The sequence below is a fragment of the Stegodyphus dumicola genome, chromosome X1 (genome assembly GCF_044657685.1).
Source record: "Stegodyphus dumicola isolate Sdum_Otavi_A_Nest chromosome X1, ASM4465768v1".
Lineage (NCBI taxonomy): Eukaryota > Metazoa > Arthropoda > Arachnida > Araneae > Eresidae > Stegodyphus > Stegodyphus dumicola.
This window is the reverse complement of record NC_140780.1, coordinates 238,738,720-238,758,688: the sequence shown is the minus strand read 5'-3', so window position 1 is coordinate 238,758,688 and position 19,969 is coordinate 238,738,720. Positions and strand designations below refer to the sequence as shown.

General features: G+C 33.4%; 1 protein-coding gene across 1 annotated transcript in view; it reads right to left on the bottom strand.

Annotated features, from left to right (window-relative positions):
- Positions 1 to 10,654: 10,654 nt before the first annotated feature.
- The window catches only part of alpha-Man-Ib (alpha-Mannosidase class I b), an 83,853-nt gene continuing 74,538 nt past the window's right edge, over positions 10,655 to 19,969 (bottom strand). Inside the window, exon 11 of the mRNA XM_085807228.1 lies at positions 10,655 to 18,960. Coding sequence (XP_085663354.1) covers positions 18,628 to 18,960 — 333 coding nt within the window. The 3' untranslated portion in view covers positions 10,655 to 18,627. The remainder of the gene's footprint in view (positions 18,961 to 19,969) is intronic.

Sequence of the window (19,969 nt, the reverse complement as noted above, 5' to 3'; positions counted from 1 at the left end):
ATAAAACCCGTGACTTTTGATCATTTTTCGAAGTGGGTAGAAATAATTTCCCCCAGAAAGAAAATTGTTGTAATTAATTTTCAAATACACTTATGTTAAAATATAGAGCTCCAACATAAGCGGTTCGCAATCAAATTTTTGAGGAAGCGTGTACGGGTCTTGATACAGAGCAGTGTTTCCCAACGTGGGGCCTACGCCCCACTAGGGGGCAATTCGAAAATGGACTCGTTCAGAGTTTAAGGGAACGTAGGACGTTGAAATTTCTAAATATGCTTCATGAAGTCAAAAATTTTCAAAATTTCATTTTTTATTCTCCAAAATAAAGAAAAATGTAAGTGAAAAAGTACGTAAAATTTTTAAATTGCGGTGCATTTCAAATATTTTATAAAGAATTCTCGCTGTAGACATGGACATTTAAATGCTTTTAAAAGGCATTTAAATTACAGACACATTATGCTTTCCAGACGTTTCTCGCACATTTCAGCCAACGAATTTATTTTATTTTTTACTGTAGAAATGGCAACCGGTACATTATTCTTTCCTTGAATGGCAACAGCAGCTGCTTTCAGCTTTGTTTAAATTGATCTTATATTTATTTATTTCAGCCCTTAGTGAAATGAGGGGTGCAAGCAAGGAAAAACGTTCGTCGGTATTTGGAGGCATATTTAAAATTTGGTTTCATACCCGGTGCATAAACGGTCAACTTCTGTCTTTTATGCCAATAATGCCTGACCAACGAATCAATGAAACTAGGTCGTCTTGAGGCACATTTGAAGGCGAAACATATTGCTGATATTAATTCAAATTTGAATTATTTTCGCACTTTAAGGAAAAATTATGAAAAAAGAGTAATATTAAAGTCTCTATTTACTGCTCATAATGCTACTGTTAATCGTGCTTTTGAGGCTATTTATAAAATTTCCTTACTCATCGCTTAATCTGGGAAAAGCCGTATTATAGCGGAGAATTTAATCAAGCCATCAATATAAGCATTTAAAACTGTTCTAGAAAAAGATGACAAAGACGTTAAAGCTATGCCACTAAATAACAATACTGTTTGCAGAAGAAAGATGAAATGAGTGAGGATATTGAAAACAACTTGTTGAAAAGCTGAAAACAAGAAAATTTTTGGTGCAAATGGATGAACCAACTTTGAGAGACAGTGAGGTCGTACTTGTAACTTATGTAAGATATATTCATAAAGGGGATTTTGCCGAAGAAATGTTCTTCTGTAAATAATTAAAAAGCAAAGATTTCCAAAGATATTTATAGTAAGCTAAAAAATTACTTAGATATAAAAAATATACCAATAAAAATATAATACATCTTGTACTGCAGATGGTGCTCCTAATATGATGGTTGAAAAATAAAATAAAGCACGGAATAAGAGAAAGGGTTGCTTAAAATTGATAAAAGATGAGAACCCAGAAATGCTTCTTGTGCATTGTGTTATTCATATAAAAAAAAAACCTGGTAGCTAAAAACAATTCGCCTGTTCTAAATGAAGTACTAAATTCAGTTATAAAGTGTATCAATGCTATTAAAGCTAGGGCCAAATGTGAACGTATTTTCAAGTTATTTTATGAAGAACAAAATGAAGGCTATATGAGATTTGTACTTCACACTGAAGTAAGAAGGCTGTCGAAAGGGAACTGCTTGGAAAGATTTATGGAACTATTTGATACTCTTAGTTATTTTTTAAGCGACACACAGGAAATGAAAAATCCATTAATGGATGATAACAAGGCAATTGTGAGTTATTTAGCCCATATCTTTGAAAAATTAAATATATTAAATAAACAACTTCAAGGAGCAAATAAAACTTATGTCGATGCAAAAGAAAGATATTTGGTTTCATTATCTTTGTTGAATTATGTCAGGCATATACTACACTGGTGTGCAAAAATTAAGGACGAGACGGTTTTTTTAATATAACTTTGTACAAAAGCTTTCCAAATCAACACATTTAATACCGTAAGATCCCCAATACGTAAGGACATGAGTAATGTAAGCAACACTTACTAAAAGAGAAATCAGAGGGATAAAAAGAAGCTTTATTGAAAAAGTAGCATGGAGCGCAATGCGACTGAAGGCCGAAACATCCCTGTGATGGGTGTCCAGCAAGAAACATCCGGTCTTTAATAGGGGATATGATCTCCCCTGACTGCTAGGCAGGTTTCACAGCGTCTGCCCATGCTGAGAATGAGGGTGTCAATGAGTTGTTGAGGCATTGCTGCCCATTCGTCTTGCAGCGCCAATCGAAGCTCCGGAATCTTTACTGGTGGTAAGGTACGAGCTGCCAAGCGTCTGCCTAGAAAATCCCATACATGCTCGATGGGATTGAGATCCGGAGATCGTGCCGGCCAATCCATACGTTCAATATCCTCACTTTCTAAGAGCTGTTCGGCAGCTACTGTGCGATGACATGGTGCATTGTCGTCCATGAAAAGGAACTGCGGACCCATAGCGCCTCTAAAAAGACGCACATATGGAAGAAGAATCTCGTTACAATAACGGGTCCCGTTGACTGAACCTGCGTCGAAGATGTGAAGGTCTGAAGCATGATGCGTCCCCAAACGAGAACACTGCCACCTCCATAGCTGTCCCTTTCAATGATGTTCGAGGGATGATTGCGTCTTCCCCGCTCTCTCCAGATGAGTATGCGATGAGAATCGCTACTCAGACTGAATCTGCTCTCATCTCTAAAGAGTACTCGTCCCCATTCATTGTCTCTCCATTTCCGGTGTTTCCGGCACCACAGAGAACGCCTTCTCCGATGGGCAGGCGTTAGAGGTACACAACGTACAGGGCGTCGTGCAAACAGACCACCACCGTGCAGTCTTCTGGCCACGGTAAAACGCGATATCGGTCGTCCAGTCGCCTGTGTCGTGTGTCTAGCGATTTCTCCCGCCTGTTTCTTCTGGCCTGTAAGGCAATATACCGGTCATCTGCGGGTGTGGTTCCTCGTGGACGACCACTACTAAACCCCCGGATAGCTGTTCCTGTAGTTTGAAATTGTCACCAAAGTCGTGAAACGATGCTGTGAGCAATTCCGAACTCTGCAGCCACACTTGTGACACTGCGGCCTTCCTCCAACTTCCCAATGATTCGACCTCGGGTAAAAGCATCCAGATGTCGTCTAACAGATTGATTATTCGCCATTTCTCGCTGAGGCAGTAACTCAGTGTGATTTTAACTACTATACGGCGTGCAATCTCTTTGCCAGAAATACTGATCTTACACCGACAACATACTTTATACTACTCAGACACTCCCCCATTACGTCTACCTGCATATCTCCGCATGTGCTACCGTACATCACCTTACTTAATCTCCTGATTGGTCTTTCTGTCCGCTCTGCCTCTTCGTTCAGCTGATATGCTAATTTTTCGACTTCGTCCTTATTTTTGCACACCAGTGTATTTACCACAACAATTTTGAAAAGTTTCATTGGCTCCAAAAATGTGATGCGACTACCGTTATACTTGTTATTGGCGATCATCTGAAAATTTTATCGGCTGATTTAAAAGATTTTGTAACTTAAAACAAATTGATTTCCAACTTGGATGATGCAGCCAATGCTAGCGGATTTTGCTGATATTTCAAATATGCTGTAAAAAGAACTCGCAGATATGCAAAATGATGAGTCAATTAAAACTTTATTTAATATAAAAGGAGCGATGACAGAGCTTTGTCAGGAAACCAGAATCAGATATCCAAATGCAACAAAATTTGCAAAAGAACTATTCTTACCCCTTCCATCTTCATATTTTGCTGAATGCGGATTTAGTGCCATAAATGATTTGCTGCTTTAAAAAAAAAAAAAAAAAAAAAAAAAAAAAAAATCGGTTGGATATGATGAAACCGGGAGACTTGAGACTCAGGTTATCTAAATTGGAACCTGACATAAAATTTCTTTGCAGCAAGTATCAAGCACAAGGAACTCGCTAAATTTAAGTAATAAAAATAACCAATACTTAAAATAATATTAAAAAAAAACTTTCACTAAAATGAGTTTGTTCTTGAATTTCAGTTCTCCATGTTTTGAAAGTTCACTTACCGTGTTTACTCAGAAAATTTTAGTCATTTCTTCCTAAAAGCTATCATTCAAGTTTCTTTCGTGAACATTTCAATTTTTAAATATTAAAAATTATGTATATGCTAGGGGGAGCTTAAAAATTTTAGAGAGGATTAGGTGGGGCATAGCACAAAAAAGGTTGGGAAACACTGATATAGAGCATTTCAAAATGGTCTCTTGTCTGCCACAGTCAAATGGGTGAATAGAAATATAGCTAAAATTATCCACAGCTATGTAAGTAATTAATACCAATGCTGATTTAGTTGTGTTGAACTACCCTATGCATTATGATTCTCCAAACGAGATACCACTGTTAAAATACCTGTTAAATTATTCCTTGGCAGAAAATTGATTATGCCCCTCTATAAACTCAATTCAAGATTCATTAATTAGCCATACGACTTTCTACGTAAGTGTTAATGTGCATAGATCAAGTGACTCATCTATTGAACCAAACTGCTAAGTATTTAGCAAAATGTACAAGCGGGACTTGTCTTCCGAAGAGAGTCACTTTACAGTCGAGTGTATCTTGAACTTTATACTTTCCAATAACTCAGGTTTGGGATTTTTCTGCATTGTTTTTTAGCTTCCATTTTTGGCACCAATTTTAGTCTTTGGAATCTTGTCCATGATTCAGTTTTCGAACAGGTAATGATTGCAGATTCCTTCTCTGGTATTAGGATTTTTATATAACTTAGAATTATTGGGCATTTAAGGGCATTCAACCAATTATCATCGAATTATTAAAAAATTCTAACATACTTTTTATGAATATCTGACCCCTTATGTTTTATAATTGTCACTTCAGATAACAAAAAGATACTCAAATTTGTTAAAAAAAAAATGTTAATCTTTTAACATTTTTAATTTTCCAGTAATAGGTGAACTAAATTTCCCACAAACCAATAGTTAGACCCCCTGACATAGGCCTTTTAAATATTTGAAATTCGAAAAGGTAAAATTATACTTTGCCCTAGATATTGCCATTAATATGCTAGCTAAAACAGACAAAAGATAATAAAAAGATAAATTGGCTATATAATGAGGTATTTTATGAAATATTTTAAGAACTGAGTGGATTGCAATCTTACTTTATTAGTAATTTTTCTTTTTACAGACAACATTTTTATTAACAGTGTGTGTTTTAACACGAATTGTGCTTACATTACCACCGCAACGATTTCTAGAATAGTTATACGGAAAACATAAATTTTCGTTGCCATAAAAAAAAATTACGGTGACAAAGGTCATTACTCTTTTGTTGACTTTAGTACTAGAACACATGTTTGAGGGTTTTTAGTTATTGAATATCACAATATTTTGTTCTTTTCTTTTATTATGAGTAACACACGTGCAAATTGTCCCTTACGCATTTTAGGTGTTTCCATTGCCTCATCAGGTCCATCCCCAGAAGAATTGAATCGTCCCATACCTTTGAGTAGAAGAACTTTGATGAAACTTTTCTGGCTTTCTTTTTCTCCTCTTCCTCTTCTATTTTCTCCTTTCACTTATGGGTTTTCTGTCCCTTCTTTCTGCAGCTTTAATTCTTTTATACATCTTTTTTTAAATAATATTGAAGCATTTGAGAATTCACAAATTGTAAGATGCTTTTCTTGCCTGCTCTTTTTCTTTATTTCGCCAGCTTGCCCTTCGGACCGGGATGAGCTAGAACAGAGATAGTTCAGTTTTGGATGGTCGAGCGATGGCAGTATTCAAAGGCCTTTGTGCCAAAAAGCGAAGCACGTGTGTTTTACTGTCTTCACAACAAAGGAAGGATCATTTTAATTGGTGCAGAGAACATCAGAACTGGAGTTACCACCATTGATCCCATATTCTCTTTACTGATGAGTCAAGGTTTGCTTTAACATCTGATGATAAACGTGTTTACATCTGGACGGAGTTAAAAACTTGAATATCTTTCAAGCATTATTAAACGTAATTATTTCGGTAATACAGGTGTGACAGTATGGAAAGGAATAATGATCAATGAACATATGCCTCTAAACGTTTTCAACAGCGGATCTGTGACTGGCCAGAGATATCGGAATAAGAACTTGGAACTTTACGTAAGACTTTTTGGAGCTGTACATGAATCTGACTTTTTATACACAGACGGTAACGCCTATCCAAGTCAAAGAAACCTAGTTGACAAATTCCTTGAAAGTAAAGACATTGAATGTATACCATGGTCAGCAAAAATGTGATCTAAGCATGATAGACATATTCTCTTCCTAGAGATGTTAAATGCCCTAAAGACCGCATTGCCAGAGAAGCAGAAATCCTCAAACTATGGTAAACAATGATATTGCTAGCATGTAAACACGTTGTGATACAGGGGAGATCACATTTTGTACTAAATTCACAAGACTTAATTTATTTTTTTCTGACCACTTTTTGTAACATATTATTATTACTATTTTTATTGTTTCATATTACAGTTTTACATCACATAGAGTGTTCTTAATTTTTTCCTTTTTCATTTATGTGTGATGATGTTATGTATCATTCTAGATAAATTCAACAAATTAAAAATAAGTTTCTGAGAAATCTGTCATTTCATGCATGTACTAAGTTTGGAGAATTGGATAAATAGAAGGTTACAACAGGCCATTAGCTAGTTGAGGATGAGGTTTATTAGACTAATATGAGAAAGAGTTTATTACTTAGTGATTTTATCTATAGTTCTAAGAGTAATTTGACAGGTTGCAACATTTGTTAGCATTACTTTTGTGTTCTCTTTAAGCATTTTACATGTATGTAATATAAATTATTACCGTCACAAGCTGACATAAAATTTTTCTTCACCTGGCCTGTTATTAAACATGATTCTGACTAACCTTTATGCAGCAATATCATCGATTTCTGAATAAAATATGAATCTTGCAAAGACTAAGAATAAAACATGGAACTGAATAAAACTTTGTAACTGAAAAAGAAATTTTGTCTGTTTATAGATGAGAGAATTAAAGAGAAAGTATTAGCACAAAAAACGAAGCAACTTAAACAATGTACATTGAAAGAAATGTTTAATAAAGTAAACAAAAAAATATTAAGTTTTTTTGTAAACTTTGATACCCTTTAGATCATAATTGCTCTTTACTTCATATATTATGGTTTCATATTTTTAATTGTATAATTTATGCATGCCATCTTACCAGATTTAAATTGATGATCTATAATCCGGAAAAACCCCTAATCCGGAATCACTGAAGTCCCGACGAGTCCAGATTATGGACTTTGTACTGTATATATGCAAGTTTTTTTTCCCCTGGATGTTACAAGTATGCAGATAAGAACAGTAGATTATAAATTTCACAAGCCACATATATAGGTAATTACCGCTTTCCCCCGTGTGTGTTCTCGTGGTGTAGTTGGTAGCATTCGAAGATCCGTGGTTCAAATCCTAGCAAGAGCACAGGCTGATTTTTCACGTTTCGAAAACCTAATAACTCTATAGTGACACTGACAAAAATGCAGTGGACGATCATTTGTCGTCACTTACATTTGGCAAACTAGATCTCTTTCCTTGGCTATTATAGATGAGTATTACATCTCCTGGTAAATGCAAATAGAAGATGAAGAACAGCACAAGATCATGTGTGTTTTTATTTTGTGAATTCTACTTATTGTTATGGTATAACAGTGTGAAGGCTTTGCTTAATTGTATCTAATTGCACATTTAGTTGTTCTTCAGCTGTTTAGGACTAGTTTCATTTTCCGTACACTTAAGTAATATAGCTTTTTTTAATATGAAACCTGTGAAAAGTGATGTTTCTGAATATTAAAAGTGAAATAATAAAAGAGAGAAATATAAACATCTTCAGAAGTGTATACTTCATTAGCTTTTCTTCAAAAATTTGAGCTTGATTTTATTTCTGGTAAACAAATTAACAAAAAAAAAAAAAAAAAAAAAAAAAAAAAAAAAAAAAAAAAAAGAAAGAAAGAATCCAAATTTAAGTGTTTTACTAAAAGAAAATATGTTTACCATTAATGTTGAAAGAACAGTGATTACAATACTATCATATCATATTCATGTGAAAGAGTGAATGAATTAAATCTCAGTCTTCTAGTTCAGACTCAGCTATTAATTCAAAGCCTGAAATAACAAATCAAGAGCCTAGGTATAAACATTCAGTGACAGAAGAACATCCTATTGATATAACTTTCTAATCTCACTTCCTCATAGGAAGAATTTCTTTATTAGAAACAAACCACAAAATAAGGGAAAGCTGAAAGATGAGGATTTTTATAGGGTTAGAAAAAGAATTAAGGAAAAAAGAAAAGATTTCAAAGTCTACTTACTGCTTTGTGTAGTTTCTAGTGCACAAGTCTGTTTACTGCTAAATTTTCTCCGATATAAAAGGCCTCATTAGACTCCTGTTGACAGATTTCCTGATTGGTCTCGTACAAAAATGTTTAAAGTAGTCATGAAATGTTGAAAGTCATGGTGAATGTATTAATTTTCTGGTATAGCTTTATTTTCAGCTAATGACTCAGGATGAGTAAGAGGAACTGTACAAAAAAGGCAGTTGTAAAATCTCCATGCAAAAAAGCCCATGATACTATGCAACCTGGGAGTTAGTCGGTCTTTTCAACCATCATTCCACATGGTCCTTCTTAGAGTTGACCATGTAGTTTCTCATATGCTCTTAATTATAGAGTAAACCCTCGTTAATGTGAATCTCAAGGATAAAAAATCCGAGTTTGTGTTAAAAAATTTGTATTAACTGGGGACTCAAACTTATATTTTTGGAATTTTTCTACACATTAACCACTTACAGTATATAGTTACATTAATACTATAATATATTATGCATGTCATCATAGAAAACTCTACAGTACTACATTAATTACTATACTGTAACTTGAAAAAATGCACATGCAGATAATGTTTTGGTGAAAGCTTCCTATACAATTGCTGCAGATGGGAACGAAAATGCATGATAACTTCATGGCTTCCGTAAAACTAGCAGTCATTTTAGATGTTGCAGCAAAACATTCAACAGTCTCCAAGGCATGCAACACTTTCTGGTGGATGGGCAGAATGATATTGTCCTTGTCACTTTTTTCTGATGACACTTCTTGCACCCTTCTTGTACATCAGATTCCACTGAAGCACACATGAAAACATAGTCATCTGTTCTAACAAACTCCTCAAAACTAACATCATGGTTTGCAACATTTGGCAGGTCATGAGGTATCATTGTCACCGTCTAATTCATCAACAAAATTTGTGTCTTTATGTCTCAAGGAATAAAGACAACAGTTCTGTATGTGCATGAAACAAAACACATGAAATGGATTTCCAGGACATGGCAATAGCTTTTATTGCATCAAGCACACTCTAATTGGCATTTCTATCTCCTTTTCAGCAGCTCTCACAAGTCACTTGCGATAAGACCTCTTCATAACTGCAATAATGCCCTGCCTTTGGATCAAGGCATTATTGCAGTTATGACTCACTGCATTGCATTGACTTATTGCATTTGGGGGGGGGAGTGAGTCTGCATATCGGAGAATTTCAGATTATGTATGCAATGGGCTGTGCAACTACCCAGTGTCATATGTTTTCAATTAAACAAAATGGAACATTTCTGAACATTGCCCTAGCAGAGGGAAAAATATGAAAAACTTTGAAAGTGCATGTTATGACAAAACCTAATGATACAATGGCTAAAAAAACAGTTCACAATTCATGAGAACCAAACGTCATGTTACCAGATAAAACTTCCCATAAGATCATACACAGAGTTCATATATGTTCATGTTAACTAAGTGTTTGCTTGAAGTGAGTTTGTGTTAAGGGTTTTTACTGTACTAATTTTGTTTATACACTATTTACTAATTAGTGGGGTTTTCCCCGATAAGATTTATGATACTTAGAACACTCTGCGAGTTGAAGGAATGTGGAATTATCAGTAACTTCAAAATTAGTGATTTTTATTATTTTCTGTGATTATTAGTAGAAATGTAAGGATCTGAAAAACAAAATACTTATTTTAGCCATTCAAGTTATTACACATAATCACAGTTGCAGCAAACTGTAAACCAAATCAAGCTGAAATAAATGAATATGAAAGTCTACATAAGTTTATAAAATAATGCATGCACAGCCTCCCCAGAACAGTTGAATCCAAAATATTGCATTTCTGTTCTAAATATGTTTTACTTTCATAAAAGTATGGCAATGAAATTTAGAATAGATGCAAAACATCATTTTCTTCATGATATTACCATCATATTCATTCTGCAGAAAATCAATTATTATTAATTTTGCTCAGAATTCCCATTAAACCAGAAACTTCTTCAGAAAACCTTAAATGTTCAAATGACTAATATGTCTAAGTTTTGTTTTCCTGAGCACATGCAGATTTAATGAAACATACAGCACAACTTGTCAATGTTTTAATAAATGAATTAATTACTATGAATCCTAAACAACAATTAGGCTTTCTGGTGGGAAAGGACCCATGTTTTATAATGTCACAAGTTTCTCTTTCATAATAGTCATTTTAAGCAATGAAATGGTTTGTGTTTTTATGATAACATAGATAATTAAAACATTTACTTGCTATAAAAATATGGAAATTGCTTTATTTTAAAATGAACTAAAACCTTGAAGCTCACAAAGTAAAAGGGTGAAATATTACATTTGCCGTACATAACTTTTTAATTTGAATATGTTATAGCTTTATATGAGTCAGAATGGCAAGCTAAAAGTTTACATGCATTAAACTGCAAAATGAGATATAAAAGTAAAGTACAACAGACACATATATAAATAATTTAAAATAGTATATCTAGTCATTTAAAGATATACAAACTTCCTCTTTTGATTTTAAATTGAACTGAACATAAAGGGTAAAATATATCATTACATTAAATAACAATATTACATTATGTAAAAACTTATTATTAACACAAATAATATAAATATCATACAAAATCAAAATCTCCACTGAAAAAATTTTGATTTAATTCAATACTAAAAAAATTATAATTAATTCATTTGAACTTGAACGCTGAGAGTTATCACAGATATACCCTAGTTGAAAAACAAATATTTAGCACAGTGAATAAATGAATCGTATTAAAAAGTATAAATGTGGCATAAAATTTAATGAATGTGAAATATGCACTAAACACAGGTGAAACATTAGACACAGGCAAAATAGATGGCAGTTATTTCATTTTGCCAATCAGCTTCAGATTACAAATAAAAATCATAAAAGAACTTAATTATACAAGAATAAATTTTCTAAAGTTTTATTTTTTTACAAATGTTAGCATATACACTCCACATAAAAAAAAAAAAAAGAAAAAAGAAAAAAAAAAAAAGAACTAGAAAAATTGTCCAATAATTTTGAAATTCAACATGCAAATGTTTCTTAGCCTAACATGCAAATTACAGAAATGCAAGGTCAATGAGAAAAAGAGGAGGGTTTAAAGCTCACACAAAAACACATACTATAAGAAATATTGCACTGCCACTGTGAATTAAATACAAACATACGCCTTTATAAAAAATTAAAGAGCTAATTAGTAAATAGGAGGAGGACGGGATGGCCGATTTTACATGAAATTCCAATATAAAGACTGAACTCAATCATATAAACAAACACATTAGAAAATAAATCGTTGACTGAAAAGAGAATAATGGAAAGAGAATATAGCTCAATTACAACTCACTATTCTGGAAGTTCTCAAAATAGCAAAAGAGAAAATAAAACCTGTAACTGCATCATTATATAAGATAACTGATTTGCATGCTCGGATTAAAAAATGGCAAATAACTGGAAAAGTGATTCATGCCTAATAGCTGACAAGACTCCAAGTGTTATCAAAATTATCAACATTAAGAAAAAGCTGAACATAAAAAAAAAACTTCTAGACTGAATAGCAAATATGACAATATATTCAGAATCTTGCATGTATACTAAATGTCATGTTATGCTTTTCTCCAGAAAAAGGCTAGAAAAATGGTATTTCTCATGAAATGGTATTTCTACAGCAGAAAGTTACAGATCCACCAGCCTTCTCCCAATATGATGAAAATATTAGGAAAGATTATTCTTCAACAAATTCAACCATATTTTCATGTGCTTCCAAAAGAACAGCAGTGACTTAGGAGACATCTATCAGCTGTATAACAGCTTGTGAGAGTGATTGAGTTAAACAGAGCTATCTTACATCACAAACATTCCTCACACTAGATACGGTGAAAGCCTTCAACTGCATCAGCTGTAACATAGTGTCAGTTGAAGGCTATGAATTGATCAAGCTTACTTTTAGCCAGAAAAAAAAAAAAAATCTTCTAATTCATTTCTTCTACTTATGCATTGATACTTTAGCATTAATGGGGGGCGGGGTTCCTATTCCTCATGCAGAAGCATCACACAAAGTATCCCTCCAGTAAGTTAAATCCCTTCAAAATAACGCACTTGTGAAACTACCAGACTGCGCTTTGGAAATGGAAAGTCAGTATTAATGCAAACAATATAAAATTATTAGTAATCTATAAAAGGAAAATTCATAAAGCGACTTTCAATTAATCCTTTTGAAGTTCTGGATGAAACAAAGGGCAGTTAGCATGAAGTTATTAATAAGTTTGGTCAATGCATAATAGGCTTACAACATTTTAAGTTGCTCCCCCTGCTGGGACAATATTCCAAACCCTGTCTTAACAGACAGCACCAATTTGGCCCAGCAGGAGGGTCATCAATTTGCTATGACCCTCCTGCTTGGGTAACTGTAGTCACCTAAGAACGGCATAAATTACATGATTCAAAATAAATTTCAAAACAAACTTTTGCATGACTACCTAAAAAACTCATCCCATGAATGGATGCATTAAGCAAATGCAGCAACACATTTTTTACAAGGCAGTTCACAGTCATCAGGGTATATTCACCACACAGATAAATTATGGAATTTTACCAAAACAACTTTTGTACAAAGCCCTTTGCCACATGTTTACCCCAAGACCACAATTTGGTTACCTACTATCATTTATTTCAAATATACTTCCCCATTTATTATATATATATATATTGTTACATTTTTTGTATTTATTTAGCTATTTTTAGTAGAATTAATGAAAATTGTTTTATATTCATGTATAATGCTGCACAAGACTTAATTGAAAAGAAAGCTATGCCGGAAAAAAATTAAAATACAGCAGCATGCACATTTAACACTTTAATAAATAGATATCTCATAATTGTACTCTTTTGCTATCGAGAAAATAAAAATTGTGGAATGTTCTTGTGCAGGAGTTAAAAAGCTTATAAAAGCCGAAGGAAAATGGTTCAATTTAGTTGTTTCATTAGTGCTGTTATTGATTGTAGCAAATTTGCAGTGAGATCGGATAAGCTTTCTCAGTGTTTTGAATTGAGTTCTATTCAACATTTTAGAAGTTTCAAATATAACTACTGTGAGATTGAGGAAATTTTAGCATTCTGTTTTATTTGTTGTGATAAGAATAAATTTTTATTCACTTGCATTCAATTTATTAAGAAGCCGTATGTACACAACACTTTTTGGTGTCAGGAGTGGGGTTTGAATGCCAATCACAAGAGATTGGAAGAACAGTTGAGACAGCTCGTCATTGCTTTTACTGCATTCCAAAAAAAGATGGAAGCTGGCCAAGCATCCTTTAAAGCAGAGATTAAAGCAGGACAGGAATTCGTTAAAAAAAAAGATGGAAGATGGTCAGGTTTCTGTTAAAGAAGATGTTCGAGAAAAGATAGAAGCTGTTAACGAAGAAATGAAAGTGGGCCAAGAGGAAATGAAAAGAGAAATCATCTGTATTTGAAAACAAATTTGAAGCTATAGACACGTCTGAAAACTGAGTTGGAGAAATTGAAGAGAAAGTTTCTGCTTTTCAACAACAAACTGATGACAGGGTTTCTGCAGTCGCCACAGAAGTTGATACCTTAAAGAAATGCATAGCAACAGCAGGAAGCAATTCTGATGGTTTTAAATTTTTCCCCATGCCTGCCTGTCGCTCCCTGAAGTTATCCACATATGATGGAAAGAGCTCCTGGCAAGTGCTTAAGACACAATTTTCAATAGTGTCAGAAGTGGACGGATGGGATTCCCAAACTAAGACCTGTCATCTCGGCGCTTCTGTGGATATTCTTGAAACTCTTCCAGAAAACCAGAGACTAGACTTCGAAGCTTTATCCAGCACGTTGTAGCTGCACTTTGATGAGAAATGTTTAAAAGACTACAGCAGGCTTCAATTAAAATCCCCTCAACAGAAGCCCACCAAAACACTCCAGGAGCTCGCCACAGACATTGAAGGGCTGTCCCATCTCGCCTTTTCAGAGTGCCCGAGAGAAACAAAGGAAATTCTGTTTCTGCAATACATTATTGATGGCATCCGAGATCCTGAAATACAGAAAGCTCTACAGATGGCAGATGTTAAAGATTTGAAAAGCACTCTAGTCTATGCCATGGAATTCGAGGCAGCCCAGCAAAGCAAGCAACTCGTAGAGACTGCCACCCAGTCAGGGCTGCTCAAGTCCAGGAGCCAGGGGATCAAGTGACTGTTCGTCTAGACAATTGAACCAGACGACTCAACGCCCTGAGACAGAATATTATTGACAAGAAATTTACCCTAAAGTGCTGGAACTGTGGTGCTGAAGGCACATACAAAGAAACTGCAAAACAGAGTACAGATGTTAAGACATCCCCTAACAAGAAACAGGGAAACTAAAACAGGGAATGTTCTCATGCATGATTAAAAAGTTATAAAAGCCAAAGGAAAACATCTCAATTTAGTTATTTACTTGGTGCTGTTATTGATTGTAGCGAATTCGTGGTGAGATCGGATTAGCTTTCTCAGTGTTTTGAATTGAGTTCTATTCAACATTTTAGTAGTTTAAAATATAACTACTGGGAGATATTGCGATACTGTATGAATATCTCGGAGGAAATTTCAGCATTTTGTTTTAGTTGTGATAAGAATAAACTTTTATTCACTTTTCATCGGACTTGCAATTTCAATTTATTACGCACTTGTACGCATGCTACAATAAACAATATATATATATAAAATGTAGCAAAACACAATGGTTGCTTTAAGAAAGGATTGGCAACCTCAAAATTAACTATTTTAGATTTCATGCTCTCCCCTGGTTTCAAAATTAAAAATCTCAAGCCCAAAGATAAATACAGGAACACAACAAGTGGTCTATTTATTGTGAAAGCTGCAAAATTGTTATATAGGAGTTTTGAAATGATAGTTACAAAAGCTGTCAACAAATGGCACTGTAGCCTGGTGACTTCAGATTTTAAATGGAAACATGTCTAGGCCGTTTCTCAGCATTTTCCGTGTGCTGGAATGCTTCAAACCAATCGTTGCTGCAATTCTTCATAAGATTTACCTCGTATTTTGCTGAATAATTCCAGAAACTATCACAACATTTTCAGGAGTAACTAGAGTTTGCCTGTGACCAAAAATCCCTACCACATCATCATCCACGTTGCCTGTAGGTTGGACATTTAATGAAGAGCTTGTGAATGTTTTTCACATCTGGTCTTTAGGAAACATTCAATAGTGCTTGAAAACTATAGGACTTGCTATAGGACTGTGATCTAACCTCTGGTATTCCAGTAAGTACTAAAAACAACCCACCAGCGGCCGAGCAGTAGTCACTGAACTCTAGTAGTTTTGTGCGACGTTTGAACCCCACAAACCAACTGGCTACATGGGCGTTTTCGTGGTTTTCCCATGTGCAATGTGTATATGAGCCAGTTTCCCTTAGAAAGTGCTCCACAAAGGCATCTCTGCTCTAGTGTTCTTTGCTATAATCTCAATAATCCAAACCAGTACCAGAAGCACAAATTGTTCAACAGAAACTGATTTCAACTTCTTCCTTAAATATGCTTACCTTTCACATTTAAAAGGTGAAACAGATCACTCTTTACACACTACATATTGCGATTACAGCATCGTTTGTTGGCAACTTTTGTAACTATTAGTTGGAAACTTCTGTATAACAATCTTACAGATTTCACAATAAATATACTGCTTGTTCTACCCCTCTATCAATCTCTGCTTTTTTGATTTTTAATTTTGAAATCAAGGACTCTGTGGTTGCCCAGCAAAGCTCTGACTCCGAGAGAGAAACAGAGAGTTGTTCATTTACCAATCTGATGAAATTCAACTATGTTTCTCATGACCTCAATAAGCACAACTTATCATACACATTACATTTACATACAGTATTGTTGTAACATATGTATTTTGACACAAAACTGGACTTTTCTCTGAAATTACACACAAATATTTTTCCTTATTTTGATTCTACACCTTAAATCGTGCTAAAATGCTACATTATGTAAACATTCAATAGCATTTTAAAAATGTAATTAAAAATTCAATTTGGTATATAATTGATAATATGGCTTTGTTGATAACACTTCTTAGCTTTCTCCTTTTACAATAAAAAATTTACATTTATTCTAAATAAAATTCAGGCATTTTTTCCGATTTAAACACTTTTTATAAATTTTCAGAAAAAATTTTCAGCTATAACCTAATAAAATTTGCACACCATCTTAAAGTGAACATGTTTTTAAAAAGTAAGAAATTTTATTCAAAATCTTTAGAGATATATGCAAATTTAGATACAGTACGAAGTCTGTAATCTGGACTCGTCGAGACTTCAGCGATTCCGGATTAGGGGTTTCTCCAGATTATAGATCATTAATTTAAATCTGGTAAAATGGCATGCAGAAATTATACAATTAAAAATATGAAACCGTAATATATGAAATAAAGAGCAATTATGATCTAAAGGGTATCAAATTTTACAAAAAAAAAAAAGCTTAATATTTATTTGTTTACTTTATTAAACATTTCTTTCAATGTGCGCATGCTTAAAGTTTGTGGCTTTGAGGTCCGGATTATAGATCATTCTGGATAATGGACGTCCGGATTACAGATTTTGTACTGTACTAAAAATGATCAGAGAAGAATTCAAAATTGGTGTAGGATTAAAAACTATAATACTACCAAATCCAAGCAATTCTGTTTTAAAGACATTTACATTTTTTTCATTGGGAATTACACTCAATTCAATTTTATTTCCAATAAAATTTAAATATTTTATTTCCAATAAAATTTAAACTGATTTTGGTGCATGACATTTAGAATATTTTATTTTTTAAAAATTTCAAATTAAAATATTTGCAAACCTAACTGTATAAAATTTTTAAGAACTTTCTGTTACCCTGTTAGCACGGAACCCATAGTAAGCTTCCAAAATTAGCGCACCTTCAAAGGTTTCCTTCGACTTAATTTAAAACTGCTTAATTTGGGCTATAGTTAAGCACAATGCAGCACAAAGGTATCAAGATAGACTTTTCAGGTAGCAGTACTGTTCGCATTACCAATTAAGAGAACCCCAAAGAAAATTCTGATGATGGTAAAACCAATAGAGCGAGTGATGATGTTAGGTCAAAAAGAAGAAGATGCTAGTATACCTAATTATGTGACTGTAATAGTGTTGAACGTAGCAATTACCTTCTCGAGAGGATTAATGCTATCAAAAAGCTGTCATAATTGCATAAGGACCTTCTCTCTACCTGACACACTTATTCACATATCATTGGGTAAGATAGAATGCTTTACTGTTGAGAGAATGCTTCATTATCAGTATCCATTGCAATGTCTAGCTCCCAAGTATTGACAATATGGCCTACTCTGGTGATGCAACCGTGAAATTTGCAATGTACTAGATTCGAGTTTCAACTCACTTTTACTGGCCCAACACAACACTTTAACTGTTCATCAAATGCACTGATATCCTGCAACTTATTACAACAATGCTACTGAGTCTGTCAGACTCAATCTCTTCTGCACACAATGAATATGTCTAAAGAACATTAAGTTTACTGTCAGGACCCACCCCTGATGGATTTCTAGCTTTCACCTCAATTAAATACACACGGGACACATTAGGATGTTAGTCACAGCCATCTCAGAATAAGTGTGAACTTACTGAGCAATTACAAGACTATCCTGCAGCTAGTCCTGCATGACTGCATTTCAAATTTGCAAGAAAATATGAGACTTCAAACATAGTTATCAGTGGTGCCTATGCATGATTCTAATCTCCAACAGTTTTTTTTTTTTTTACTTATATTTTCACAATAAATGAGCTGTTCACCATCCAATTTCACTCACTTCCTCACCTCTCTCTCTTCAAACAAAACGTTAGATTTCATCATAATGGAACAATTTTTCTAGACATGTAGATTTTTTTTTTTTTTTCTGAGAGTGTATTTCACCTGTTGAAAATTCAAAGGAAATGGGGAAGGGAGGTTTTTCTTTACTGCAATTGCAATACTGTTGAATAATTTAAAACAAACATAAAAATATTTTCATAACATAAATTATGGTGTAAGGAAATCAGAATCATAAAAAAATATTCGAAACTTTAAGTACATATAAATCATTGAATTTTCAACAATAAATAATTAACAATTATCTTCTATATTATATGCATAAACATAATGAAGGACTATAACATTCATCATTAGGAATTCAAAATAGGTAACAAATGTGCTTCAGAATTGTAAATATACCTGTCTAACGAATATAATTCTTGATTGTCACTGAATAATAAAAATAAGTATTTTAGAGTTTCTGCTAAAAAGAAGCTCTCCATCATATCTCTTGGCTTAGTTATCTGGGGATTACGCACATCACCAATAGAAGTATAACCACCATCTTCAACCTTAGCATATTTTTCAAAAGCTTGAAATATATTCCATCCCCATTCACGATATGTTTCATTGTGAGTTAAATGATATAAATACCATAAACTTTCAACAGTTTCTGGGCGAAGCAAGTTGTGGGCATCATTACTCTATAAGAAATTAAATACTATATAAATATTAGTTACAAAATGTTAAAAACAACATGTTTGTAAAATAATTTAAATAAATATTACAAAACTTTTATGAGCATTTTCGGAGAATAATTTTAATAGCATACATATGAAATATTTCTAGGAGAAAATACAGATTTCAGAGAAATCTTTACCAAAATAAACATATAAAAGCCCATTAAATTATGCATAAATGATAGTAAAAAAACAATAAAATAGCAACCAAAGAAAACAGTGATAGTATTACCTTTCATGATATGAACCTGACTTACTGATCTAACTAGTTGTGAAATATGATTGATTACTGGTGGCTACTGAATTTCAATGACTTTTGTAACCATGTTAAAAAAAGCAGTGCATTTCTTCAGTTCACATTTTAGCATATGAGCCATTGTTAATAATAATACAAGGTTTAATAATAGAAAGGTTACCATTGCACATATAAATTTAATTTTTAATGTCAAAAAGTTCAAATTAATAAATGCTGGACATACTATTACCAATGGCACCATCAGGCACATCAAAAAGCAGCAGTTTTAAGTGAAAAACTGCACTGTGAAGGACTTCATCAGGCACATACTTTTGTGAAACAAAAAATAATTTAGAAGGTAAATCTAAATACTTAAAAAGTAAAAAAAATGGTGTTCATTTATATACTTAAAAACAATCTTAAATATTTAAAACATAACACAGTTAGTTAAAGACCATAAAATGCAGCAGCATCTAAAATTTTATAATGTAAAACTATAAATTTATAATGTTTATTCGAGTAATATAATCTGTTAATTTTAAAACAGGTATTTCAATGTTATTTCTTTGGCTCTTTAGCTTTTCTCATACAATGGTAACATCTACTGCTAAAAAGACGAACGATCTCAAATTCATTTTCACCATTTCAAGTGTAGATGATTTTAAATCTGAAAAGATTTCACCATTAAGGAAATTTATGATACATTTTACATCTAAAAATGGGTGGGAGGACCTATGA